At 45.6% G+C, this 27,030-nt stretch overlaps 2 protein-coding genes across 5 annotated transcripts; one reads left to right on the forward strand and one right to left on the reverse strand.

Annotated features, from left to right (window-relative positions):
* Window positions 1-18,462, forward strand: POMT1 (protein O-mannosyltransferase 1). 4 transcript variants are annotated; one of them, XM_077836081.1, is made up of 20 exons: window positions 1-288; window positions 1,010-1,156; window positions 1,520-1,626; window positions 2,399-2,449; window positions 3,229-3,375; window positions 4,125-4,236; window positions 5,695-5,760; window positions 6,395-6,488; window positions 7,284-7,439; window positions 8,693-8,823; window positions 11,875-11,970; window positions 12,624-12,716; window positions 13,764-13,860; window positions 13,948-14,040; window positions 14,565-14,685; window positions 15,085-15,182; window positions 15,849-15,962; window positions 16,615-16,741; window positions 17,238-17,415; window positions 17,748-18,462. In XM_077836081.1, exons 2-20 carry the CDS (start codon window positions 1,035-1,037, stop codon window positions 17,920-17,922), a joined length of 2,178 nt encoding a protein of 725 aa, XP_077692207.1. In that variant the 5' UTR covers window positions 1-288; window positions 1,010-1,034; the 3' UTR covers window positions 17,923-18,462. The 4 variants fall into 4 exon arrangements, with proteins under 4 accessions (XP_077692207.1, XP_077692208.1, XP_077692209.1 ...); XM_077836082.1 differs by lacking the exons at window positions 1-288; window positions 1,520-1,626 and having other exon boundaries at window positions 1,073-1,156; XM_077836083.1 differs by lacking the exons at window positions 1-288; window positions 1,010-1,156; window positions 1,520-1,626; ... (3 more) ...; window positions 5,695-5,760; window positions 6,395-6,488 and adding an exon at window positions 6,239-6,352.
* On the reverse strand, window positions 16,149-27,030 carry UCK1 (uridine-cytidine kinase 1). The gene is made up of 7 exons (XM_077836085.1): window positions 26,911-27,030; window positions 23,452-23,611; window positions 21,576-21,672; window positions 21,198-21,340; window positions 20,995-21,089; window positions 19,708-19,756; window positions 16,149-19,417 (listed from the first exon to the last, which is right to left on the reverse strand). Exons 1-7 carry the CDS (start codon window positions 27,007-27,009, stop codon window positions 19,230-19,232), a joined length of 831 nt encoding a protein of 276 aa, XP_077692211.1. The 5' UTR covers window positions 27,010-27,030; the 3' UTR covers window positions 16,149-19,229.

Genomic DNA, 27,030 nt, shown 5'->3' on the forward strand with positions numbered 1-27,030 from the left:
GGCTTAGCGGGCTGGGGCTCTCCTCAGCGCAGCGCGCGCAGCCGAAGGGGGGGGAGCGGTGAGGGGGTGGCGGCCCCGCCACCCAGGTTCCCGCTTGTGGGGTGTCCCCGCCAGCCTCGGAGCGACCCGGGGCCGGCCCGCCAGGCGTGAGCATGGGCCTCGGCTCTGCCGGACGCAGGCTGGGGAAATACCGGCCTGGCGGCGCGGCCTGTGGGGCTGGCGGTTGTTTCGGGCCTAGTCTCTCGCCCCAGGCGGAAGGGACGCACACGGATCTCTCAGTGTATTGAGGTGAGCACCAACCCCGCTCTTGTCTCGCTCTCTCCGGGCCCTGCCCCCAGCCCTTCCCCGGGCCTCCAGGGCTGTTGCCTCGTTTCATGGGTGTTCTGCACAAGCACTCGGTTTGTTTCCTCTCGGGACTGCAATAAAGTCCCCTCATCAACGTGTCTGATTGACTCTCCAAAAATGACACCACACGGTTCGTGTTTGTTGTGCCTCTGTGTCCAGAGCAAATTTCCTCCGTCTGCAAGCGTCCACACTAAGTGCCCGGACGGCCGACTCCGCCCCAGGTCGGAGAGGCTGGATCACGCTTAATCAGCAATAAAGCCTCTGAGTATGAAATTTACTTTTACAGTCATGCTGCTGGTGATGCATGAAACAGGTTAAGTATCCAGAAGTCTCTCCTTGAGCTGAGTTGTGTTGGCTCTGCAGGGCTAATGAGTTAGAAATAGGGAAAACATATGAAACTAGTAAGGACAGGTAATAATGACTGTGTGCGTGGAAGCAGACTGAAACGGTATCTGCCATTTTTAGGTAGACACTTATTAGAGTAGAGCAGCATTTTAGGATTATTGTTGCACAGGTTGCATATAGAAAATACTTCACTTGCAGATTGGAAAAGAGAATACTGGAGATGCTGCTGTCCTAAACTGCTGGCAGTGCCTTAGATAAGTGACTCATTTCTGATCTGAATGGTAACTGCAGCTGTTTTCTTCTCCCGCTTTGCTTTCAGAGGCTTGAACAAACCATTCTGCAGGATGTTGGAATTCCTGAAGCAGCCTGTTGTGGTCACTGCAGAGATCAATGTGAATCTGGTGGCTCTGACTGTGATGGGATTAGTAAACCGGCTCTGGGCACTCTCCTACCCACGGGCTGTGGTGTAAGCACAGTGCTTCACTTCCTACTTAAAATACCTGTGATTTTTTTTTTGATTTTTTTTTTTTTAAAGTTTGCAAGTGAGTATGTAATGGTGATGATAGGTTCTGGGTTGCTGACTCAGGATACTTGCATCCCTGGTATGGATTCAGCACATGCAATGGCAATGCAGGCATCCTCACCAGCATGCCTCAACCCTGACCTATAGGACTGAAAGGGATGCTAAATCTCTATGCTCCATTCAGTCCTCCTGCTGAGATTGCTAAAGGAGGAGTCAGTTAATGTCCCCATCACTAAGGTATGGGGGGGTGCGTTGTGAGATGTTTCCAGTTAGACTTGACACATTTCTTTCTCTGTGGTGTTTCAGTTTTGATGAAGTTTACTATGGCCAGTTTGTGTCTCTGTACATGAAGCGGATCTTTTTTGTGGATGATAGTGGCCCGCCATTTGGCCACATGCTGCTAGCTTTTGGAGGTAGGGACTCCATTGAACTTCAATTTAGGAAGCATTTATTGCTCGTTGCTTTGGGGAAAGAGGAACAGGTTGCAGATATGGTTTCAGTTCTCAAATTCTATCCTTGTGGAGAAGGGATAGGGCAGAATTTCTTCCACAGAGACCTTGCTGATTTCATTTGCTTTAGAATGACCACATGGATTTTGGGCTAGTGGCTTGAGGTGCAGGAGGGGGGAAAGTGGTGTAACTCTGCATGTGTACCATTTGCCATGACCCCTACCCATTTCCCTATTATGATGGACGTTTCACCCACACTTTTATCTTACTCCCAGACAAACAGGAGGACCGAACCAAACTGTACAATGACCTGGAGAGCTTAGAGCACTGGGAATAGTAGGCAACAAGAGAAGATTCAGGCCCCAAAAGTGTGAAGTCCAGGGAGAGGAAAGGGACAATATAAAATGTGGGGGGATTAACTAAGCAGTTGCCCCTTTCATGTCAGTGTGTGGTTTATTTTCATATTGTCTCCTGCATGCTATCCTAAGGTAACTTTTTCATGTAATAAAACACTGCTGCAAGGGAGATGTGTGTCTGGGAGAGAGAGTCCATAAGACACTGTCTTCAGAAAGTGGTCCGAGTATAAAAATACTGAGGAGGCGCTCGTGGGGATGCAGTGGGAGGCTAACTCTGATTACTCTCCATAGAGATTTGGTTTTTAATTAATCTTCAACATTTTATCACCCATTTCCATGTGCCACTCACTCCAGCCATATCTGCTGCTGTTCTTTTTCAGGTTACTTAGGAGGCTTTGATGGAAACTTCTTGTGGAACAGAATTGGGGCCGGTAAGAGCTGTTTTTAACAGTGGCTCATTCTTCCAACAGAATAGAGGTGCATTTCAGAGCTTATCGATGATGTTTTAGTCACTAATAGAAGCAGAGGGTTTTTTGTTTTTGTTTAGTTTGTTTACTTGATCTTGGTGATGTTTCTTCAGAAGAGATGTTACATCAAAGTCTTCTGTATGACTGCAGCGAATGTTTCAGAAGATGCTAAAGATCCCATAGCACAGAGGAGAGTAGGGAGTAATTATAGAAGGCAGCATAGTCCAGAGGATAGGCTAATGGGGCTGGGAATCAAGTCACCTCCCAGCTCTCAGACTGACTTGCTGTGACACCTTGTGCAAGTCCCATTTGCCTGGTTTTCAGAGGTGCTGAGTATCCACAGCTCCCAGTGATTTCTTTTCGAGTTGTGGAGACTCATTTTTTCTGAACGTCATGCTTCACTTTACCTGCCTTTAAAAAGGGGAACAATGATACTTGCCCAATTTCTGAAGCCCTTTGAAGTCTACAGATGAAAGCACTGTATAAATGTGAAGGCTTATTATTATTAGCCTACGTTACTTCAGATAATTAGGTTCTAATGTTCCCTAACTGAGAGTAAAAGAAATTGCAGGATGGAGCTACAGTCTTAGCTGTAATATCTTTGCTCTGTTTAAAGACAACATGGGGAGATACCTTGAGTCTGAGAAGAGCTATATGAAACCAAATTCTATTCTCCCTGCAAACACCGATGCAATAAGCAAAGGCTTCTAATGCTCTTGTCCTCACACTGTTTTCTGTTCTAGAGTACAGTATGAACGTGCCAGTGTGGTCCTTGCGATTGCTGCCAGCGCTAACTGGTGCCCTGTGTGTGCCTTTAGCGTACCAGATTTTGGTAGAGCTGCACTTCTCCCATTGTGCCGCGTTTGTAGCTGCCCTCCTGATCCTCTTTGGTAAGGACTGTGCCTTCAGCCTTACTCTCCATCCAGAGGGGGAGTGATCTGCTTTCCCCTAAAAATTCTTCTACGGTGACTTTTTAGTGGCAGTTAGTAAAGCAGTGCTGAGAGTTAGGGAAGTGGGTGCTGCAGTAGCTTCTCCCACACAGCTCTGACAATGCATCAATCCTGATCAGCATATCCTACTATTCAATGCTGAGCCCCACTCATAGCTCTTCCCATGCACTTCAATCCTGACCTGCAGCACAGCCTGCGGTTCCAGCCCTGCTTCTAAATGGACACTACTAGGTCTTTCTATTATTGAAGAAAGAGGAAGGTTCGACACAAGGAACCTCACAGCCATGCAGGCAGCTTTATTTCTTTGCCTTTGAGGAGCCTCTGCAAGCTCTTCCTCAGATTTCTGTAATATACTGGGAATGAGTGTGCAGGACAGAAGGGCCATACCTCAGCTTTAGATTTCAGCAAATCTTTTCTTCTTCCCCTCACCCATCTGCCATTTCCCATGCTTGAAAGGTTTCTCAAACACAGAGTATGGCTCTGTTTCTCATCTCAGGCTTATAATACTGTGAAAAGACCTTTGTTTTGCTTTCTTTGGAAATGTTTCTTTGATTCTCAGTTGATCATGTCTTTAGAAGTCCTTATTGTTGATGGTATTATTGCTGCCATGAGTATTGCTTGACAGTTTTCCTACCAATAATTTATGCCTAATTTGGTGTGTATATATCTTCTCCTTCTGTTTCTAACAGAGAACTCGCTGATCACTCAATCCAGGCTGATGCTCTTGGAATCAGTACTAATCTTTTTTATCCTGCTTGCAATTTTGTCCTACCTGAAGTTCTACAATTTACAGAAGTGCAGGTACAGCTGGTTTTCATTCCTGGGCCCTCGATAACCTTCCAGTTAGTTGTAATAAGCCATTCATCGTTTAAGTATAAAACATTTGTGCCTCTTGGGGTTTTTTTAATTGCCATATAGATAAATACATTAAAGGCTATCTGGCACCAATTATAATAATCTTGTGTGTGGTGTACTGCAAGCCTTATTTGCGTTGTGAGCTAGTGGTCCAAATTCAGGCTGGGGAGGCAAGAATCCTTAACTAATCGTAGCTGTGCCTTGGGCAAGTCACTTCATTTCTCTGCGCCTCAGTAAAATGGGGATAATGATACTTGACCACTCATAGTGATGTTGGAAGGATTTTATCTTCCAAGCAATTTTAAGGTTTAAATCTATATTGGCAGTGGAAAAGGTTCAGAAAAGGGCAACAAATTATTAGGGGTATGGAATGGCTTCTGTATGAGGAGAGATTAATAAGACTGGGACTTTTCAGCTTGGAAAAGAGACGACTAAAGGGGCGATATGATTGAGGTCTATAAAATCATGACTGGTGTAGAGAAAGTACATAAGGAAGTGTTATTTATTCCTCATAACACAAGAGCTAGGGGTCACCAAACGAAATTAAGAGGCGGCAAGTTTAAAACAAACAAAATGAAATATTTCTTCACACAGTGCACAGTCAACCTGTGGAACTGCTTGCCAGATGATGTTGTGAAGGCCAAGACCATAACAGGGTTCAGAAAAGAACTAGATAAATTCATGGAGGATAGGTCCATCAATGGTTATTAGGCAGGATGGGCAGGGATGGTGTCCCTAGCCTCTGTTTGCCAGAAGCTGGGAATGAGCGACAGGGATAAGGATCACTTGATGATTACCTGTTCTGTTCATTCCCTCTGGAGCACCTGGCATTGGCCACTGTCGGAAGACAGGATACTGGACTAGATGGACCTTTGGTCTGATCCAGTAGGGCTGTTCTTATGTTCTAAAGTGTTGTTTAAATGATAGTGGGGTTGTCTTGGCTTCCTTGTAATTTAAAAAAATCCCTTGGCTGTTTCTCCCTCATTGCCAATTCCTGGTCTGGAAAATTTCCCTGTGCATAGAAATAAAGAGGGTGACAAATATCCCTATTAGTCATTTGTTATTGCTCATGGGCGCAGAGTCAATTTAGAAATCTTTGTGTCTTCTCGTGCGGCTTTGTGTGTTCTCTGATTCTTGCAGAGCCCCATTTAAAATAATAACCTTTAAACTTACCCCAGCCTGTGGCCTAGCCCATTGCTTTTTTGTGGTATTGGAAGCTTTGCAGACTCTAGCTGCTCAGAATGACTTTTCAGGGTCAGGAGAAGTGTTTAACATCCACACCTAGACCAAGGATAACAATCGCTGTCCTGGGAGGCCTAATATAAACTACTATTAGCATAACAGAATTCTAGCTGGGTGCCTGTATCTTACTGTGTTTTCTCTCCTTTTGTCCTTTTATCTAAGCCCCTTCACTGCAGGCTGGTGGTTTTGGCTTTTGCTGACTGGAGTTGCTTGTTCCTGTGCAGTTGGGTAAGAACTGACTTCTTCTATCATGTTGTTTTACTAAACTCCCAGATTGCTTTAGTGTTCACCATCTCAGCCTTTGCTTTGCTGTGTTCTCAAGAGCTCAGCTTTTCAAGACTGTCTCTTGATGCTGCAGCTAATTGTAGCACTTCTGTCTGTAGCAAGCTTCTCCAGGTTTTATTCTTCTTTGAATACCCTTGAAATAATCAATGAGCCAATGACATCAATCCACATAAAGCAATGACAGACAAACTGATGGTGGTTGTACTGGAAAGAATGAAATACATACATTGGTACAAGCGTCCATCAGAGAAGGGCCTTCTAAAAAATGAGACCTGGATTTCAACTCCTGCTCCCAACTTTGTGTTTGTCTGAGTTCAAGGACCCTCCATATTCTACCTTGTGATATGCTGCCTTGTTATCAACAGCCTTTCTGCCTTCGTCATTAGCAAGTAGCTACTTCAGAGACCAAGTCACAAAGCATCTGATTCAGCCAGCGTACAGAACTGGAGCACCAGTGTCCCTGGGCTTGGGAACTCCTTGCTCAAGAGAGAATTTGAATACTTACACCTTGCATTAAATCCTGTCTATAGTCTGGGTATGTTTAACCCAGTTTGATCTTTGTGTGCTGTCTTCTCAGGGTAAAATACATGGGGCTTTTCACCTACATGCTGCTCTTGGCCATCGCTGGAGTCCACTCCTGGCACTTGATAGGAGACCAGACCTTGTCAAATGTAGGTAGCCTAATGTACTCGATAAGTAGCATGTAATTACATTCACAGCATGCATCCAGAGAAGGAGGTGAAAGATAAAAGCCTTCTAAACCATCAGCTAATAATTCAACACTTGAAGAAATCCTAGGTGTGTGTTACAATTAAGCCTGCTGTTATGGTCTGGAAGCCCTCTGCTTGCAGAGCCATGGCCCAGCTATGTTATAGGAAAAAAGCAGGGTCAAGTTTGAGATAAAGTGTACGTGTGTAGCTTTTCTGGTGCCGAACTGTATTTCTGAATGGGAAGTGGCTTGCCCTCCTGCGCCTGCTGCTACCCATCTTTAATATGGTTTGACAGGGTCTGCAGGTCAAAACGTATCCAATTTCAGTGTATCCTGTGCACCCCAATCTGACCTTGCAGGAGAAGTGATTAAAGTGTCTGCAGTGGTAAGTCCACAGGGAAGTTGAGGAATTTTTTTTTCCTTTTCTTTTTCAAAAATAACCAAGTACCTGGTGATCCTCAATAGCTGGGACAGGGGTGAGGGAGCAGGGGAATAAGCAGATCTGCTTACTTTTTTCCAGCTCTGCTGCATGACTGTGGGCAAGTCGCTTCATCTGTGCCTCAGTTTCCCCATCTGTAAAATATGAACAGCCCTTCCATATTTCAAATAAATGTTGTGAAGCTTGATTAAATAACACTTGTAAAGTGCTTTGAGATCCTGAGCTGTATTAACCTTATTACCTATCAGTGGGGGAGAGCTACACAAAGCTGGGACTTACCTGAAAGGATGTAACAGTGAGTTCTTTGTATTCTGCCAGGTTTCTGTGTTGTGCCATTTGCTAGCGAGGGGACTAGCTCTAGTAGTCATCCCAGTAGCAATGTACCTGTCTTTCTTCTACGTTCACTTGACTTTGCTATACCGCTCAGGACCTCACGACCAGATTATGACCAGTGCTTTCCAGGCCAGTTTGGAGGTAAGGAAAGTGGGAGTGATGGAAATGAGATGTTGGAAATGGGTCGTGCACATACCCTCTGTTGTGGAAATGGACTAAATTAGCACCATGAAATACTTGCTCCTTTGTCCTCATCTTGCTGCTATTGTGCTATAAAATGGCTTTAAGATGAAATAGTGAGGAAGTGCTGAGTCCTAATAGTAAGTGAAAGCTCTGTCCCCATCTCTATCCTGGGGCTTTCCTTTGTACCAAGAGAAATTTTTGCTGTCCCACACAAAATATGCCCATTCTTTTACATAAGAGCAATGCTACTGAAGTCAATGGAATTAGTCTCACAAATAAATGATATAATGAAATCACAAGGGGGTTTTAAAAATACCCAAACTCAGAATTGGAGGGAAACCATCTAGTCAGGCCTAGATCAGTAACATGCCCCTAACACAGTGGGTCACCTATAGATAGAGCCCTGTTTTATTTGCAAATGCAAACCAACATGAAATAAAAATGAAAAATTCACCCTCTAGTGGCAGCTCCTGTCCCGCCACTTACTCAGCTTTGGCCCCTATCATCATGATGGCAGGATGGATGGGTCAAACATGAGTGGTACTGCGAGCCCATGCAGTGCCCAGAGCGGGGAGCCAGGGCCACCTCCAAGGGACAGGAGCTGCTGCGTGAGTGTGGGGCAGGCTTGCTCTGTAACACCTGTCTCCCCCAGGCCTCCCTATCTCCTCAGGCAGGGCCCAACCCTCCCCCTGTGCCTCCCACTCCCCTGGGGGCATGACTCAACCCTCTTCCAATACCTCTGGGGGGCAGGACCAGCCCAACTGTGGATGGGGGAGTTGATAAAATGAAATAAGAAATTCCATCCCAAATCCCCCAAAATTATAAAAATTTATTTTACGGGGCTCTATCTACAGGTTCAGTAGAGGCAGATGTTAGTCACATTGCTTAATCCTCAGACTGCGGTGCTGAGCGCAGTGTAAGGACCTACATAGAATAGAACAGAGCCCATATAGAATAGTTCCTTAGATTATTGTTGGTGCAGGATTGCTTTGGGGATGTTCCCTGAGACCCTGAAATCCTGCAGTCTTCATTCTGTAACCAGATTACCTTTGAGCATAGTGTTGCAGGATCTGAATTTTATAGCTGTAATGAGGACAGCAAGCCTTATACTAACATGTTATATTACACATTAAAGCTGTGAGTGATGCTCTTCAGAGTTAAACAGCTTCTGAGGTTTTTTCCTCTGGTTTATTATCTTCTTACGCTTTTAGGGCGGGCTAGCTCGGATCACACAAGGCCAGCCCCTTGAGGTGGCCTATGGCTCCCAGATTACCCTGCGGAATGTCTTAGGCAAACCCATGCCATGCTGGCTCCATTCTCACAAGAACACTTATCCCATCAGGTGAGGAATCTGTTTTGTTCTGTAACACTAGAGTGTAAGGGTGGGGGTCTAACTGTGCTCCTGTTCTTGAGCTGTCAGTTCAGATCTCACAGTCTGTGTCTATGCAGCATCATAGTCTCTCTTTACATCAAGCTTTCAGGGTATGTTATCTACTGCATGTCATACAAAACCTTGTTATTACTCCACAAAGCCCATTAATATTCCTGTTAAAGCATCGGGGGTGTGTGTGTGTGTGTGTGTAAACTTCCGTTGAGCAGTTCGTAGTTATAATACTGACGTTGTTCAAGTCTGGTGTGCTCCATTTCTAAACCTCAGCAAGCAGACTTGGTTTATAAAAGTGTTGATAGAATCCAAGGTAAAGAAATGCTTGAAAAACATAAATATATACTAGGCACAATAGGATAATGTGTGATTCATCCTTAAAAGAATTTTGTAATCAACTTACTAAACCATTGGCAATTAATTTCAACCTCATTGAGAAGAGGGAAGGTACCACAGACTTTCAGGGGAAATAAAATGTAGGGGGAGAAGGGAAAATCCTCGTAATTACTTTAGATTCAGTCTCACTTCAGTCCCTAGTACAATAATAGACCAGATTATGAAAGAGAGAATTTGTAAGTACCTACAGGGTAACAGAACACCAAACAGCATGGGCTTAAAAAGAACAGATCAGACCAAGAAAAGGGCTTGCTTTTCACAATCTAATTCCAAAAGGAGTGGATGAAGGGAATGTGGTAGTGATGTGAGGGCTCTAGATTTCAGTAGTGTATTCAGTGTTATCTGATGTGATTAAATTAAGTTTTAGATTAAATCTCAGAAAAAAATTCCTTCCTGTAAGAATAGTAGGACAATGGAACAGACTGCCTAGGAAGGTTGGGGAAGCTCCTTCACTGGAGGTTTTCAAAAGGAGGCTGGAGCCATCTGTCATGGATGGTTTAGACACCACAAGTCCTGCATCTTGGCAGTAGGTTTGATTAGATCAGCGGCTCTCAACCTTTCCAGACTACTGTACCCCTTTCAGGAGTCTGATTTGTCTTGCGTACCCACAAGTTTCACCTCACTTAAAAACTACTTGCTTTCAAAATCAGACATAAAAATTAAAAAGTCACAGCACACTATTACTGAAAAATTGCTGACTTTCTCATTTTTACCATATAATTATAAAATAAATCAATTGGATTTAAATATTGTACTTACATGTCAGTGTATAGTATATAGAGCAGTATAAACAAGTGATTGTCCGTATGACATTTTAGTTTGTACTGGCGTCACTAGTGTTTTTACAACTAGTGTAGCCTGTTGTAAAACTAGGCAAATATCTAGATGAGCTGATGTACCTCTGGAAGACCTCTGCATAACCCCTGGTTGAGAACCACTCGACTAGATGACCCTTGTGGTCCCTTCTAACCCTATGAATCTATGATTCTAATCGTCCTTGGAAATGTTAATTGGTTGGGATGTGAGCACTGTTACATGGCCTGGAAATTGGTTAAAGAATCAAGAAAACCAGCACTGTATTGAGATGCGAAAGGCATCCAGTGGGATGCAACTGAGATCACTGTTACTACCATATTCCTTGGCAATTGGGAAGAAGAGTACTTTTCTGGGTATCAATTGGGACGTTGCAAATGCCGAATGAGTAGAGAGAAAAGAAACAGAGAGAGTTTAAAAGCTGGATGGGGAGACAAAATCACGTTGATTTGGCCATATGGAAGCTAATATATATGGTAGGGAAATAATCTGAAATGCAGATATTCAGCTCATTGAGAGGGGAAAGTGGTATCTGGAAAGCTGTAATTTACAAAAGAAATCTTGGTAGTGGAGAGAAAACTGAATGAATGAGTTTCCCATCAGATGCTGCAGCCAATAGACCAATGCGATGTTTTGGCTACCTATATAGAAAACATTAATTTTTCCCAGAGTAAGGAGATGACAGTCCTTTTCAGACAGCTCCTTGGCATGGTAGCTAGAATACTACATATGATACTGGGCATCACAATACCAAATTGATGCTGACAAACTTGAGAGGATTCTAAGATCAGAGCAAAATGAGTCTAGCTTGACTAAGGCCAGGTCTACACTGCACACTTAGTCACTCAGGGGTGTGAGAAATGCACACCCTTGAGTGATGTAGTTACTGACCTAACATCCAGGGCAGGCAGTGCTATGTCTTCCATTGACCTAGCTACTGCCCCTCACGGAGCTGAAGTTACTAAGCCAACAGGAGAGCTCTCCAGTTGGCTTAGAGTGTCTTCATCACAAGTGATGCAACTGTGCCAATGCAAGTTTGTAGTGTAGAATTGCCCTAAACAGTGACTGTGGGGATGAGAGAATCATCTACAAGAATTAGAAGGACGGAAACACCAAGGAGGGAGAGGAATGGTTTAAGGTGCATTATGGGGTATATGTAAAGAAAATGAAGAAAAATTACCTCCATTGATTTCCTGTATTGTTGGATAGTAGTCCCAAGGGAAACAGTGGAAGCGCCGTTGTTTTTGGCGTTTCAGACTATATAGGGTAAACCTCTGGGGAATATACAGCAGTGATGCATCCTCCATTAGCCTGGAGGGCTGGAAAAGGAAGCTACTAGGTCTTTTCCCTATTCAAGTCCCATGCTTCAATCTTTCCACCTAATTCATTTACCGAAGCACTGGCCAAAGCCATTGATAGCCCAACCCACTCCATCCCTTCATGGAAATGACAGCACAGTTCACTGCATGGAAGAGAGGGTCCAAGCATTGGCTTGTCAGGCACCCCTTGGAATGGAAAACAAGAAAACACGGTGAGTGCTGGGTGCACTCTGCTCCTCGGAAGCCTTGGCCTCAGCATATGTATTACATTACATCTGATGTGCTGGGAATCCTGTGCTTTGCTCTCTATATTTTGTCTCTTCAGCTGCCTTTGAAAGAACAGAGCCAGTGGTGTAGTGCCGATCCAGGTCACTGAGTGAAACTTGCTAGTTTAATCTGAGGCCCCTCTCTGTTCCCTGTGACTGTGTGAACAGAGATGTACCATTCCCTCAGAGTTCTGTCCTGTTACCTACCCATATAGGTACGAGAATGGCCGAGGCAGCTCCCACCAGCAGCAGGTGACTTGTTACCCCTTCAAGGATGTCAATAACTGGTGGATCGTTAAGGATCCTGGGATGTGAGTATACAAGAAACATGCTTAAATACCATAACGTGAGCTCCGTGATGAAAATTGATCCCAAAAGCTAAGCAGGACTAAGCTTGATTAGTACAGGGACTGGACACCAGCTAGGAGTACTGGGTTCCACAGGCTGAGAGAGGTAACTGTGGTCTAGTTGGATTGAGCACGGGTCTGGGAGTCAGGACTCACAATCTCAAGTTGTGTTCCCCACACTGCCACTGACTCACTGCATGTCCTGGGGCAAGTCCCTTCACTACTCCATCTCCGTTCCCCATCTGTCGAATGGGGATGATAGTGCTGTTGGATCTCGTGGGTGCTGGAAGGATTTAATGAATATTTGCAAATGCTTTGAGATTCTGGGATGGAAAGTATTATACAAAGGCTGGATTCAGACCAGCCACCAAGAGGCTAAAAGCTGTCTCCCATTACTGATTCCCTGAGTCAGCCTGTTCCTCCCTCTGCTTAATGTCCAGTAACTTTCTCTGCATCCAGCTGTAACCCAAAAGAAGCTCAGATTTCTCATCTGACTGTCCAAATGTTTCTCCCCCTTCCTTCTGTCCTGGTCTCTGGACTTTCAAGCTAATGGTCACAAGTTGGCACTAGCTGTGATGGGGAATTGAAACATTTCTTTCCGTTTGTCACTCTGGCAGGCAGCAGCTGGTGGTGAGTAACCCACCACGTCCCGTCCGACATGGGCATATTGTGCAACTGGTCCACGGCATCACAACTCGTTACCTCAACACGTATGTGCTTCTCCCAGCCTGTTGGCTCATTCTGCTTTGTTGCTTCTCTAAATGTCTGTGTAGGGATGGAGGGACACTAGGGAGTGCTGGTGTTCTCCCTAAGACACTCTTAAGCTCTTGCAGTATACTCAGCCATAGGCCTGGATACAACTGGTCCGTCACTGAATGAATGGTTTTTGGTTAGGATCACAAATGGTTCTTCTACTGCCAGACCAACTGCAAAAGGCAAATGACAGACCATATATGGTATATTTAGAAGTGTCAGAGACCTCCTGGGTCCCAGCTAGTCCAATATATATTGTGACAATGTTGCACATTTCTACATGCTCACTCCTCTGGGTAATTCGCCCCCTTCCCCCCCCCCCCCCAACAGGCAGGTCTTTTTAAATTTTGCATCAGCACCACCCACACCATTATGGTAAGGGTGGGTGAGTAGACTTTCGGTGGGATTTCCAGAAGTGCCTAATTGACTTTGCAGCAAGTCCCATTGAATTTCATGGCATGTGTCTTTCAGCTGACTTGGTGCTCCCAAGTCATGTAGGCACTTGAAAATTTCACCCTGTGTACCTGGCTGCTGTGTGTCTGACTGTTTTGTACGGCTGCATTATTATAAAAATTGTCTCTTAAGTAGTAGGCAAGAGTCCACATGGACTTCAGTCAGAGCATCTGAACCCTGAGTGTTGGTTCTCTCTGTGCTCATTCCAGGCCCAAGGGGGTCATAGGAATGCCAGTTGGTTCGTTCTTAGAAACCCCACTGAAGACCGTTACTATGCCAGCCACGCTTCTGTTTGCCCCAGTTGAGATGCCTGTGCTTTGCCAAGGATGGTAGCTGGCAAAATCAGCTTCCTCCAATGCTATTTTATGGCCCTTTATAACAAGGAGCCCTCTCCCTTTCTTTGACTCCCCAAATGTGCTGCTTGATTTGTGGCAATAGGTTGTTTGGCTTGTTGCTTGCTGAATTTCTCCACTTCCCTGAGGAGCTATTAAATAACTCTATGAAATGAACAGAGAATTTAGCCCAGGACACTTATTTTATGGATCTTGCAGACATGATGTTGCTGCACCTCTGAGCCCACACTCCCAGGAAATCTCCTGTTACGTTGATTACAACATCTCCATGCCAGCACAGAGCCTCTGGAGAGTGGTGAGTGGAAACTGGGGTGAGGGGCAGGGAGGTTTTTCTCCTATTGGGAAGACAAAGTAAAGATCAAAAGACATCCCTCCCTTGCAGGAAATTGTAAATCGGGAATCGGACACAGATGTGTGGAAGACCATTTTATCTGAAGTAAGGTTTGTCCATGTGAATACCTCAGCAGTGCTGAAGGTAAGTGGGTTTATGTACATCAGTCTTCTCTTCCCTTGTAATCATCCCGAGGGTCCATGCAATCTCTGTATCCAAAACTAATCCTCCGTAAAGGGAAAAAGCCCTGTATTTTTATCAGCTTGGCCTGACATCAGTCTGATGAAAGAACTGTGTTTCTGATGGCAATGAAGCACTGTAATGGCTTGATCTGTTACAGACTGAGCACTGCATAATTCCATTGGATGTTGCAAGTGCTTAGCTCATTTGAGGATCAGCCTGTGGGTCAGAAGTGGAGGCTGCATCATTAATGGCTGGTGGTGGACAGACATACTTAAGAATCCCTCTTCACAGGTAACATTTAAGACAGGTGTCTGAGACAGTATCCACTGAGCTCTTTTACCACATTCATCACTGTCACTTCTGAGCACTTGCTCCACTGGCATCCTATTAAGGTGGGGTCTGTTTAGCTCTTGCAATAGGTCTGAAATTCAGGAACAACCTGGCAGGATTGTGCCTTTTTTTAAGCCTTCCTTTTTATTTTTCAGCTCAGTGGTGCATCTCTACCTGAGTGGGGCTACCGGCAGCTGGAGATCATTGGGGAGAAGTTGTCCAAAGGGTATCACCAGAGCATGCTGTGGAATGTGGAGGAGCACAGATATGGGAAAAGTAAGACTCAGTAGAGTTCTATAGATTATAATGTGGGCTTCCCCTTCAGGGGAAAGGGGCTATATATAGTACAGAAAGGCATTTATAGGTGGTGCGAGGGCCACAGAACCTACCCCAGCCTGTGGGTTGGAGTAATAGCTATAGGACAGCTCTGCCATCACTCCCGCAGCCTGGATGGTTGAGTTACGTGGGCTGGACATGGAGATGAGGGATTTGTCCCTAAGTGACTGGGAGTGTTCCTCTGAACACTAGGAGCACATACCCTTTGAGCAGACTGTGTCCCTCCTTCCTTGCACATTGGAATCACACCAGTTTCGTTGCAGAAGGGCCCCTCTGAGCAAAGGAGAGGGCAGGGTTATGGAATGTTGGATGTTTCTGAGCCATGTGATGCATTTCCAGGCCAAGAGCAGAAGGAGAGGGAAATGGAGCTGCACTCACCCACGCAGGCTGACATCAGCAAAAACCTCAGTTTCATGGCCAGATTCACAGAACTGCAGGTGACTGGGCCAAGGGAACAGGGGGGTGGGATGTGATGTGATTCTTCCCTCAAAGTTCTCCCCTAACTGCATGCTAGGCAGTGGATTCTAGGCACCATTTCTGTGAAGGGTGCCTCGGACTGATAACAGCCATTGCGTAGTCATTAAGGGGAGAGTTGTTTTCTCACCTTCCCCATGAAAAAAGACACATGTGAACAAAACTACCTATTGAAACAGATGTAGGGGCCACTGCAGTGTTTTTTATGGCTGTTTCTGGAGGTAGGACATGTTGCCGTGAAAGATAGGAAGAGATTTTAGGGTCAGTAGCTGACCAGACCGATTGTGAAGTTCTGAAAACATACGTTGCAAAGTGTTTTTAGTTTATCCAGCATGCTGATCTATGGCATGTGCTTAAAGTACCTCCAGCTGTGTAACTCAACTGTTCGTAATAATTAATGTAAGTAAAGGTAATTGGGCACTCCAAGGCTCAGCCTTAACATGGGTGTTTGCATTATGCTTGATGTCCCTTACTAACCTTCAAAAATTCAGTAAGGAACTAGTATTCATTTAAAATTATAATCAAATACAGTAATGAGAACCCCCTCTGGCTATTGTAGGTATGGGACTGCTCATCCATGCCAGGTGTCTTCATTGTAGTTCCAAAGTCCTCTGATTGCTTTGTTCTAGTGGAAGATACTAACATTGAAAAATGAAGACACAGAACATAAGTATAGCTCCTCCCCCCTAGACTGGATCACTATGGATACAAACATCGCTTACTGGTTCCACCCTATCTCCGGTGTAAGTATGTGTGTCATGTATTAAGTCTGATTTGCTTATTTGGATTATGTGAAGTCTGAAATGGAAGATATGAAAGGGGTGAGAATGTTTGAAAGAGATCAGGCTCTATTCTCCTGGTGTCTCCTCAAGGATGTCTCTTATGGGTAGTGGTGGGTAGGAACCTGTTGTGAGTTTCAAATCAAATAATTTTCTTCTCTAGTAAAACAAACACTTCACTTTAATAGAAGCTTTCCTTTCCCCCTCCCACAATGTTCCTTACAATGCCAGATAGGACAGTTGGTATAACCTGCTGCTCAACAGTAGAAAAGTAAACTGGAGAGTTCTTTAGGCACTTGATACAGTTTTTGACAGCTTTAAGTAAATAACTCTCTTCTGCTAACCCTTTAAAGGAAAATTGCAATTTAATATTCACTTGATCCAGTGTAGAGTATCAGTCCATCACAGACAGCTTCTTTCAAATGCCATATATAAAAATGAATTATGAAATAATACAGCAGCCCCAGTCACTAGCCAGATGGACAGGGGATTGCCACAGCTCTCGTCAGGTAAATTCTGAGTTTTTGGATTCGGGTGTATACAGCTATGTAATAATTAATTTTTGGCTTCTCTCTGTAGTAAAAAATCACTGCAGTTTTCCACCTCTTATCTACAGGCTCAGATCCACCTCATTGGGAATGTTCTCACCTGGGCTTCAGCTAATGTTGCAACTCTTGTATACGTGTGTCTGTTCCTGTGGTATTTGCTTCGACGACGGAGGAAGATTTGTGACATCCCTGAAGGTCTGATCCCTTAACCACAGAAGTATCCCTGTACAGAGTAGTTTGACACCTTGCTGCATAGCCACTGTGAGAATTCTAGTTGGGGTTCAGATACTCTTGATGGGACAGACTGTCTATGGACAAAGAACTAGAGACTTCCCCTGGTTAGCTTGATGAGCTGTGCACTCTCCTGATAGAAATTTTTATTGCAGGGCACCATAGTCTCTTTGGGAGATTACCCTGCATTTCCTGGATGCTTTAATGCTCAAAGGATCAGATTTGGAATCCCATCAGACCTCACCTGCCATGGGTATTTTAGAGGTGCCCTTATACAGACAGGTCCTGTCTGCTCTGCATGACCACTACACATCCTATGGACAGTTTTACACAGCGTAACCTTTGGCCAGAGTGGCTAGGGAAATGTTATTTAGCCATTCCCCCCCCCCGTCCTTGCAATTGCTAGTTTCCAGGGTGTTTGGTAGGAGTCCTGATTAGTGTTACCCTTTCTGTCTTGTAGATGCATGGAGGCTCTGGGTATCAGCTGGAGGACTCTGCATGGGAGGCTGGGCTGTGAATTACCTTCCCTTTTTCGTGATGGAGAAGACACTTTTCCTGTACCACTACCTGCCTGCTCTCACTTTCCAAATTCTCCTGATTCCTGTTGTACTGCAGCATCTGACTGATCATCTCTGCAGGTACCCAGGACACCCTTATGGTGACCTGCAGCTCTAATTACTGGGGGGGAAGGTAGTGAAATGATGGGGTTCTTAGTCCCAGCTCCAGCACTGACTTTGGGCACATTGCATTATCTGTAATAATGCTGCCCTGCCTCCCAGAGGGGCAGGGGGAGAATTACTCAGTTAATGCTTGTACAGAGCCAGGCAAGCTACATGTTAAATTGGAGCCCTGTTTCCTGGGGTCTCCATTTCTCACAGGTAACAGAGTGCAAAGTTCCCAATTGCTACTAGTCTCTTGCTATTAGAATATGTGGGTAGCTTTGCTTTAACTTCATTTCCTTCTCTCTCAGATCCCAACTCCCTAAGAACGTGTTCAGTGCCTTGATGGTAGCCTGGTTCTCTTCCGTGTACTTGGTCTATCGCACATTCAGCCCACTGACCTATGGGGAGCCTACCCTCTCAGCAGCTGAGCTGAGGGCCCTGCGCTGGAAGGAAAGCTGGGACATCTTGATCCGCACACACTAGTGGAGCCAGTCAAGATAGAACTGATCATGCTTACAAGTAACTCTGCTCTCATTTCTTGATAGGGGTTTAAGGTAAAAAGCCTTGTAATTTATGTTGGCAAGAATTCAATCCCCATTGGGCAGATGATGTAATGGTAAGACTCAGTTTTTGTTCTCCTCTATAGCACGAATTAGTCTCATTGCAAATCTACAGTATTATAGATTAGCTGCATTGTGTAGAACAGGTGCCTAGACTGATCTTTTTACTATAGCACTTCCTCATGTTCTACCTACCAGCCTGCTGCTCAAGGCTGCCACCTTTGGAGGAAAGAGACTCATACCTGACACGATGCATTCAGGGGAGACCCTAGTGACACTTCACTGAAGCTTTAACTAACAACCTCCACACAGAGCTCACAGCTATATGGCTGAGAGGAGATTACACAGGGATTTGTTTGCTCATTCCTGCTCCCTGTGCTGTTTAGACACCCCCAGTGAGTATGTCTGGGCTGGGGTGGAGAAGGGGTGTATGAAAATACTTAATATAAAATGGTTACATTCATGTGGCTGTTGTTTCTTCATTGGTTTATTAATTAAAGCAGCACAACCACTCGAGTCAGGCTTTGCTTTTATAAGAGATGAAAAAAGTTCATCTTCAATAATAACCAATTCTTCCTGCTAGTCTTAAGCCTGCATTTACAGAGTATACATGACAGATAGTAGGTACCAATTGGTGTTTGATGTTAGGATGCCACGCTAAGCTTTGCTGGAACTACTCATGGGCTGAATGCCTGAGCTTTAACACTGCTTTGGGGAAGGAATGAGAACTACAAACCGTGTCCTCCAAGGTCAGCCTATGCTACATGGAGTGTAGCTTGGCTAGTAACAAAACACCTCAACTAGATGATGGAGCCCCACTGCTGCTTTGTAAGTTGCCCAAGAGAAGCCTAATTTTCCTCAGCCCTGAGTAAAATAGACTTCTTGGCAGTTGTGCCAATGAGAGGTCAGTTTCTTCTCCACAGGTCTGGCATTGCCATGGACAGAAGGGAAAGCTGGGAATCTGACCTGCTTGTTTAAAAACAAGGCTCTTTGCTCCAAGGAAAAAGCACCATGAGCAGAGATAAAGTATCCTATACCCCACTGGGTTTACAGCACACAATGCCATCTAACACCAGGGGCAGGGTCAATAGTCCAGCTCCTTCCTCTCCTCGTGAGAAGACACATACCTACCTCTTGAATCTGCCCCTAAGCTGCTACGGGCATGTCACAAACCAGTTTGTTAAAAAGATTGGTCTGGAACAGAGGTGGCAATTTCAGACCCCAATCTGGTTAGTGGGGACGGCTGCTGGACTCCAGATGAGATCGTTTGCTAGCTATCAGCATGGTGCTGCCCTCTGCTTGCTCAGGGAAGGATCGCTTGTATGTCCGACCATGCCCATTCATCGCCCCTCGCTGCCACTTGCAGATGTCTCCATTCAGAATGTCCTGGATGTGCTGCACAATGAGGTTTATAGCAACTGCAAAAAGAACAGACACCTGCTCAAAAAAAATAGTGGAACAAACAGCCCAGTCTGATTCAGAGTGTGAACCAGCTACTCGTCATTGCAATGCTGCCGCTTGCATTTGGAGCCACTGTAGTACGGTCAAATCCTAACAACATAATGCCAGTCTCTAAAACCTATAGTCCTGGTTCAGAAAAAGTCAGGGATAATCCATATCAGAGTCTATCTACACTTTACAACAGTGTGCAGTAGGAGAACTTGGGGAATCTGACTTCATGTGCAGAATTCAATTAAATGTCCCTTACCCATATTGTCGACTCCACGAGGAATAATCACATCAGCGTACTTCTTTGTCTGCAAATAAGAAACAACAGTAGGGCTTGGCGTTTCACAATGATGATTACCACTATCCCCAGATCTGAAAAAGGAGCCCACAGCTGCACTCCTCCATTGTAGTAGTATCTATAAGTCTGTTACAGTGGTGACTGCAGTTGGGACTAGTTGCCTCTATACTAAAAGCACTCAAAACATTCCTCTCATACTACTCCAGTGACCTGAGGCTGACGTTACCTTCATTGAGCCTTTTTCAGCATAGCCTGACTCTCTACAACAAAAGCAGGTCAATCCAGTTAGAATTGGTTCTAATCAGAACACTACAAGCTGCCTGTCTCTGATCCGTCCATAACCTCTACTTTTTATAAAAAGGCACTTCCTAGTAGGGATGCTGATTGCACTTACGTTAAAGACCAGACCTCCTGCTAGATCAAAGTAAAAATAGTTGTTTTTCATTCTTAAGCATTAACACATTTATTTATATGGTCACCTAAACTGGCAGCCTCCTTCTCTCCTGTACAGTTACATGCAGGAGGGAAGGGAAGCATTGCCCCTAGGTCATACTGCAGTGGTCAAAGTCAACAGAAACCAATTTCTATTACATACATGAAAGGCTGGGCATGTCAGCCAGAATACCCATGGCAGTAATCAAAAAAACCATTCATACAGCACTGTAAGTACCCACTGCCTGTAAAGCATCCTGGAAAACAACCCTGACATGTCTTTGAGAGGGCAGCTCAGGTGAGAAGCAGGGAGGAGAGATGGCATACAGCCAAAGAGGACATCCTAGGTGCAACAGACCTGTTTTTAAACCATTGAGTCACTCAGCATAACCCCTGTGTTACAAAGATGTGTAAATAGCACAACAGTGGCCACACTTTGGGAAGGTTCCAGCACTACAATGCATGGCATGCTGGGTAGGACCTCACATCTGAGCCAAACTTAGCTACACCAAATTGTGGTGTTGTCTGCAATGAAAGGGAGACAGGCTGGATGGCTCAATAGTTTGTTTAATATCTAGAACTAACTGTCATGGGTTAAACTACTGGGAATTTTATTTTAAATACAATGCAAAGATTTAATCTTATCACTAGGATCTTAAATAAACATTGCTTTTTGCTTCAAGCAGCTATGATTTTATATGGTTTATATCAATCAGCGGGCCTTAGCCCCACTTCTCCAGCTACAGTATAAATAGCTGTCACTGCCTCTCCAGGTCCTTAAAATGTGTCTGATCAAACAAGTGAAAAGCTTGGTACCGGCAAGCAGAACTCCTCAAAGGCAGGTTTGACGAAGGTTGTGTACTGAGTCAGGATCTGCTCTAGGTCCCTCCCACGCTTCATATCTCGAAGAACTGGGGCAGAGGGAAAAACAAGGGGCAGTGAGTTTTAGCGTATTCATAGTGACGACTGCCACAAGGCAAGCAGGGGGCTGATAATGGAGCAGAAGCCCAGGGTATTACCTCTGCGGGACAGCCGGACATCAGAGTCTGTGTCAACGAAGAGTCGGAGATGGAACATGTCCCGAATGTCTTGGTTATAGAATACCAGGATCCCCTCAAAGAGAACCACGTCTGCAGGATAGACCACTGTTGTCTCTGCCAATCTGCCAAGGGTATATGGACAAAGTCTCAAACAAATTGCAAAGTGGCTTTCAAACTGAATGCTAACGTGCAGTTCCATTCCATTAAACACGGCTAACCCAGTCCCACCTCTTCTTGCTCCCGCCAGCCCTCTGCAACAAGACCACACACATTCAGCTAGGGTGGGCCAGGGAGACAGGGCAGCCCCCACTGACTCTGCCAAGCACTGTGTGGAAGATGTTAGGAACTGAGACTTACCTGGAATGGGTTACAAAATCATAAGTTGGCACCTCTACAGTTTTTCCCTCCACAATATTTTTCAGGGTTGTGTGCATCAAATCATTATCAAAAGCACCTGCAAGACGAAGGCATAAAGAGACACGGCCCAGGTGTTGTTATGACCAAACTATTGCCAGTCTTTTCTGGTACTGAAGGATTTAAGTCTACCACCATTCCTCTGTCTGACATTACCAGACCCAGGAAGTAGGGGAGGGAGGATATTCCTGGCTTATTCTTTTCTATCTACAGCAATCCACTCCCTAAGTAATGTTAAAGGAAAACTGCTGCATAATCCCAAAGATATTGTAATCCCTGCATCCAGGGACCAAGTATTTTAGACACAGAAATGAAGACTAATCCAAATAGCCATAAAAGCTACCGTCTGGACTGCCTGGTAGTTTACAGATGGACATAGCAACTACAGCTCAGCAGGCGAAAGGACAAATCGTACATTTTTTGCATTTTATTTCTAGCTAATTCAAAAAAATGTTAAATGAACATAAACCAAAACAGAATTACGGTTTGGAAAGTCTTATAGATTTGTCCTGCCTTTGAAAAGAGTGAGCAATGCTGCTTAACCTAGAGCAGGTGTTCTTCCACTTTTGCCCAGGATGGAGTGCAGGGAATGTCTCCCATTTGCAATCATGTAACACCCCTGGGGCAAGGACAGCTGTTGGTTACATAGAAAATAAATATATTAGGAAAGTATCTGATGTGTTCTTAGCTTCTTTTAATGCATTTTAGCAGCTGGAAACCAGGAGGTGATCAAGCATCATGTGAGCATTAATGTTCCACAGACCGACAGCATTATGTTAACTCCCACTGCAAAGCAACAGTATGATGGCATCTCACTCCAGCAACAACACAGGCACCACTCACAACATGAGGACACTGTACAGTTTTTCTAAGAACTCGGTTGGAAATTAATTTTGTTCTTTCTTCCCTATTAACTGCCACTGCCGTTCTCCCTCCCTTTCACGTGGAGTTGATGTACAGGAACCCAAATACCCAGAGTTGGGGGTGTTCAATACTTTCCATGCTGCATGTTCAAAGCTCTTTACAAACAATAATTAAACCGTGCACTAAGTCAGGCTTATGCCCCTTTTCAGATGACTGAAGCATTTAAACTCTTTGGGACAGGGACGATCTATTCCACATTTGTACAACACCTAGCACAATGGGTCCTGGTCCATGACGGGCTGAGAGGTGCTACAATAATAAGAAGAGAGCAGTAACTTGCCCAAAGTCACCCAGAAACGCAGTGGTAAAAGATCCAGGGCCTGTTCCTAGCTCTGAGTCCTAGTGCTGTGCTCTATGCTCCGAACCCTCTCATCGGAGCCTCAGGAAGGCCACCCCTTAGGAACGCTGAGATTTCCCACTGGAATAGGTGGGAGGGGCCATCTCATTATGCTTAAAGGAAGCATCAGTTTCTGCTGGCTCTTCTAACTAATGTGCCCAGAGGAAATGCTTTCTTTGTATTCCTTTAGAATTGGCTCCCTCCCGGCACAGCAAATGTCTCGCAATAGGTTGCGGGAAGCTCTGATTCCTGGTGCTACCACACTGGAAAGACCCTCTTCTAAACACCACACAGAGCAGAGCTGTGGCAGAACAGACAGAGACTGGTTAATGAGACTGTAAGCTCCCAGCAGCAGGGACCGGTCTTTTTATTTGCATGGAAAGCACCTCACACCCCCACCCCCATTGCTCACAGTGAGGAGCTTTGAGGTATTTGCTGAAGCTAAGAGCAGTAGCTATTTTGCCCTTCCAGTCTCCCATCAATGTCCTTCCCTATACACACTTCCTCCTTCCTCAAAGGCAAACATGAAGTGGGGTGGGGAGATCTTTAAAGCTTTACCTGGGTGATCAAAGTTGTACTGTCCCTTCAATGCCTTGGCTTTCTGCTCTGCAGTGAGGACCTTGTAGAACCTATCCTGGCTCAGAATGATGAGCTTTCGTTGGTGATGATCCACCTCATTTTGTCCCAGGAGTTCCATGATCTTCTCACATACTGTGGACTGAGGAACAACAAGCGTCAGTCACAAACAACCACCCTCTGCAGCACCTTCCGTCAGGACTTCACCAACATTCAACTTCACAGCAGTCCTGGGAGGTGGTGGGTAAGAACCATCCTTATTTTATAGTGGACAAAACAAGGCAGATTAAGTGGCGCCTACTTCCCCCCCCACACCCCCCCCGCAAATACAAGTCAGAGCCAGGACCCAGTCCTGTGCTTTAAGCACTTCATTATATCGCCTCTCCTGACTAATTCAAAACCCATCCACCAGGCTGTAGTGAGCTTTAAAGAGGAGAGATGTAGCTACAGCCTGCTGCAAGAAGCAGTCAGCGACATGGGGCAGAAGAATGCATTCAAGGGGGCACAGAGATTATGGAGTGGAACTGAGCTCCCGAGATACAGTTTTTGGTGAACAGAGCCATGGCAGCCGTCTCAAGGAAGGTTGTGTTCACAAATCTAATTCCAGACCTGCCACTCACTGTGCTGGGAAGACTCAATTTAGGTTTTGCTATAGCCTCTAAGTCTGAGCTTCTCTGAGGCTCCTATCCCTGTAGTATTCGAGGTTTCCTAGGTATCCGATACACAATGCTACTTTGTAATGCTAGAGCGCCATCTCTCCAGAAATGCTTTACAAACATTTATTCATCATGTCTGCCTACCTGAGGGCGGGGGAGGCAGGGGGAGAAAGAGATTTGTGAGATATTCCCATTTTACAAAAGCAAACCTGAGGCCCAGAGAGATTAAGTAACCAGCCACGTAAACCAGCAACAGAACATGGACTAGAACCAAGGTGCATCTTAAGAACATAGGAATGGCCACAGACCAATGGACCATCTAGCCCAGTAGCCTGTCTTCTGACAGAGGCCAGCACCAAGTGCTTCAGAAGTGTGGACAGAGCAATTAGCCATAGATCCATCCCCTCTTGTCCAATCCCAGCTTCTCGCAGTCAGAGGTTTAGGGGCACCCAGAGCATGAGGTTGTGTCCCTTACCATTTGGGCTAATAGCGGTTGATGAATCTACCTGCCCTGAACTTAACTAATGCTTTTTTTAACCCAGTTATACTTTTGACTGGGCACTGTGTGAAGAAGCACTTCCTTATATTTGTTTTGAACCTGCTACTTATTAGTTTAATTGGATAACTCCTGGTTCCTTTGTTATGTGAAGTGGTAAATAACACTTCCTTATTCACTTTCTTTCCACTGTTGATGATTTATCAGACCTCGATCATATCCCCTCTTAACTGTCTCTTTTCCAAGCTGAACAGGCCGAGCCTTGTACTCTCTCCTGGTATGGAAGCTGTGCCATACCATTTATCATTTTTGTTGCCCTTCTCTGTACTTTTTCCAATTCTAATACATCTTTTTTGAGATGGGGCAGCCAGAACTGCACACAGTATGCAAGGTGTGGGTGTACCATGGATTTATACAGCGGCAATACGGTATTTTCTATCTTATTATCTAGCCCTGTCCTCAAGTTCCTAACATTCTGTTTGACTGCCGCTGCACATTGAGCCAGTGTTTTCAGAGAACTATCCCTGTGGTGGTTGTTTCTAGCTTCCAAGGCCCTTTCTCCAACCACTAGATCATTCTGTCAGTCCATTAAAGTTGACATTCCCTCCTTGGCAACTTAGTTTCTCTGGAGAAAGCATGTGCTGACAGCCCAACAAAGAAAAGAGCTTGGAATAGGTTGTGTACAGTGAAAAGAGCTGGGAAAAGGGTTCTCAGACATAACATTTATAACTGGATCTTGCCCTAACTAAAAGACCGTTTCTCAGAGAGTGGGCACATCACACAGAGTATGGCTGAACTGCAGCTTGGAGCAAGCCTTCGAGCCTGGGGAAACAGACTCTGCAAACAGTCTGCTTAAATTAGTGCACTAACAAGAGCAGCTCAAGCCAGTGACCTGAGCTCAGACCAGGGGCTTGGACTCAGGCAGCTAGCCTGAGCCACCCTGCATCTGCCCAGCTGGGCTGGGAGGTTGCTCCCAGCTGCAGTACAGATGTACTCACAGAGGCCAGACAAAACAGTGGCTTTTCCTCAGCTCCATCCCTCGATCAAAGTGGGGGTCACCTTTGGAGCTGGGCTGGGTCAATATTTGTGCTGAGAGCAAAGTGCAGGTTCCTTCTGCATCTCCTGTTAGGCAATCCTCTACCTTTTACACAAATCATCCTTCCCCAAGACTCCCCAACAAACATCTCTTCTCCCAGGACAAGGTAACTGCAAAATAAAGATTATGCATGGACAAGCAAATCAGAGAGAGAGAGATTGGTGGGTGTGTGGGAGGCTCATTCGCTAAGGCTTCTGGTTCCAACCCACTTGGGAGTTTGCTGAGCTTGCTATGAGAACTGCACTTCATTTATATCCCTGTTTACCTTCAGCTTTGGTATGTGCTCACTTTTATCACAGTAAATCACTGATGTCAGAAATGTTGCCTCACGCAACTGTGGCAAGAGAGAAGAAAACTGCTGCTGAAGTATGGAAGCCTGTGTCTTTTAAAGCACCTGCCCTTTTCTCATGTCTCATTTTGCCACGAGCTTGAGCCGTTTGTGCTAGGCAGGATCACTCAGATGGTGAAGGGAAGTAGGTGTGACGTTCTGGTCTCTAATAATAATGCTGCTGATACTTTGGAACAAATGTACTTTACAAATATCCCAACCTGGCAGATTGGGGAACAGAGATGCGTGAAGTGACTTGCCCAAAGCCACACAAGTTGGTGACAGTGCTGGGGATAGACCCCCAGGAGGCCTGCTTCCACCTCTAGAGGCTTATCTATATGCAACCAGAGACGAAAACAACAAACTCCTTTCACTTGGGAGTCTGGGAATCCCACAAATGGCACCCAAACCCTCCCCCAGAAAATCATCACGTCAGGGGTATCCTCCTCGTAGACAGGGACCCACCGTGCTGCAAAACTGATGTGGGGCTCCACCAAAAAGACCCTGACGCTAGACCTTCCCCACCCACTCAGGGGCCTTCACGTGCACAGGTGTCCCCAGCACCGAGACAGCATGCCCCGTGGGTGGGGAGGACAGCACCCCTAGGGGCGTACCTGGCTATCCCTGGGGAGGGTGCCAAGGGGCTCTGTGGGGCGGAGACTGGGCACCCCCTGCAGTGTTGTATGGACCCGTGGCCCCGCACAGAGCCCGCAGGCACCATGGTTGAGCTGAGACCGGCCACACTCATCGCACCCATGGGCTCCCGGCCGGGGCGGGCAGGAAACAGGCTGCGCCCTGATCGGGGCCGTTCCTGGGCTCCCCCGCCCCGGCCCCGGCCCAGCCCCGTCCCGGGAGCGGCCCCTACCTTGCCGCTGGCGGTGCCTCCGCTCACCCCGATCAGGAAGGGCCTGGGGTGCGGTCGCTCGGCCTCCCCCCCGCCGAGGCTGCTGCCCGCCGAAGCCATGGCTCGCCAGTCGCCACTGCC

Source organism: Eretmochelys imbricata, chromosome 16 (genome assembly GCF_965152235.1).
Source record: "Eretmochelys imbricata isolate rEreImb1 chromosome 16, rEreImb1.hap1, whole genome shotgun sequence".
NCBI classification, from domain to species: domain Eukaryota; kingdom Metazoa; phylum Chordata; order Testudines; family Cheloniidae; genus Eretmochelys; species Eretmochelys imbricata.

Excerpts from the sequence above, each read along its gene's own strand:
- POMT1 (XM_077836081.1), top strand. The coding sequence starts at position 1,035 with ATGTTGGAATTCCTGAAGCAGCCTGTTGTGGTCACTGCAGAGATCAAT. Across the intron at positions 2,450-3,228 it reads GTGGAACAGAATTGGGGCCG|AGTACAGTATGAACGTGCCA; the intron begins GTAAGAGCTGTT and ends TTTCTGTTCTAG. Across the intron at positions 11,971-12,623 it reads ATCGTTAAGGATCCTGGGAT|GCAGCAGCTGGTGGTGAGTA; the intron begins GTGAGTATACAA and ends TCACTCTGGCAG.
- UCK1 (XM_077836085.1), bottom strand. The coding sequence starts at position 27,009 with ATGGCTTCGGCGGGCAGCAGCCTCGGCGGGGGGGAGGCCGAGCGACCG. Across the intron at positions 21,090-21,197 it reads TGTCCGGCTGTCCCGCAGAG|TTCTTCGAGATATGAAGCGT; the intron begins GTAATACCCTGG and ends CCTCTGCCCCAG. Across the intron at positions 19,757-20,994 it reads TTGAGGAGTTCTGCTTGCCG|ACAAAGAAGTACGCTGATGT; the intron begins GTACCAAGCTTT and ends TCTTATTTGCAG.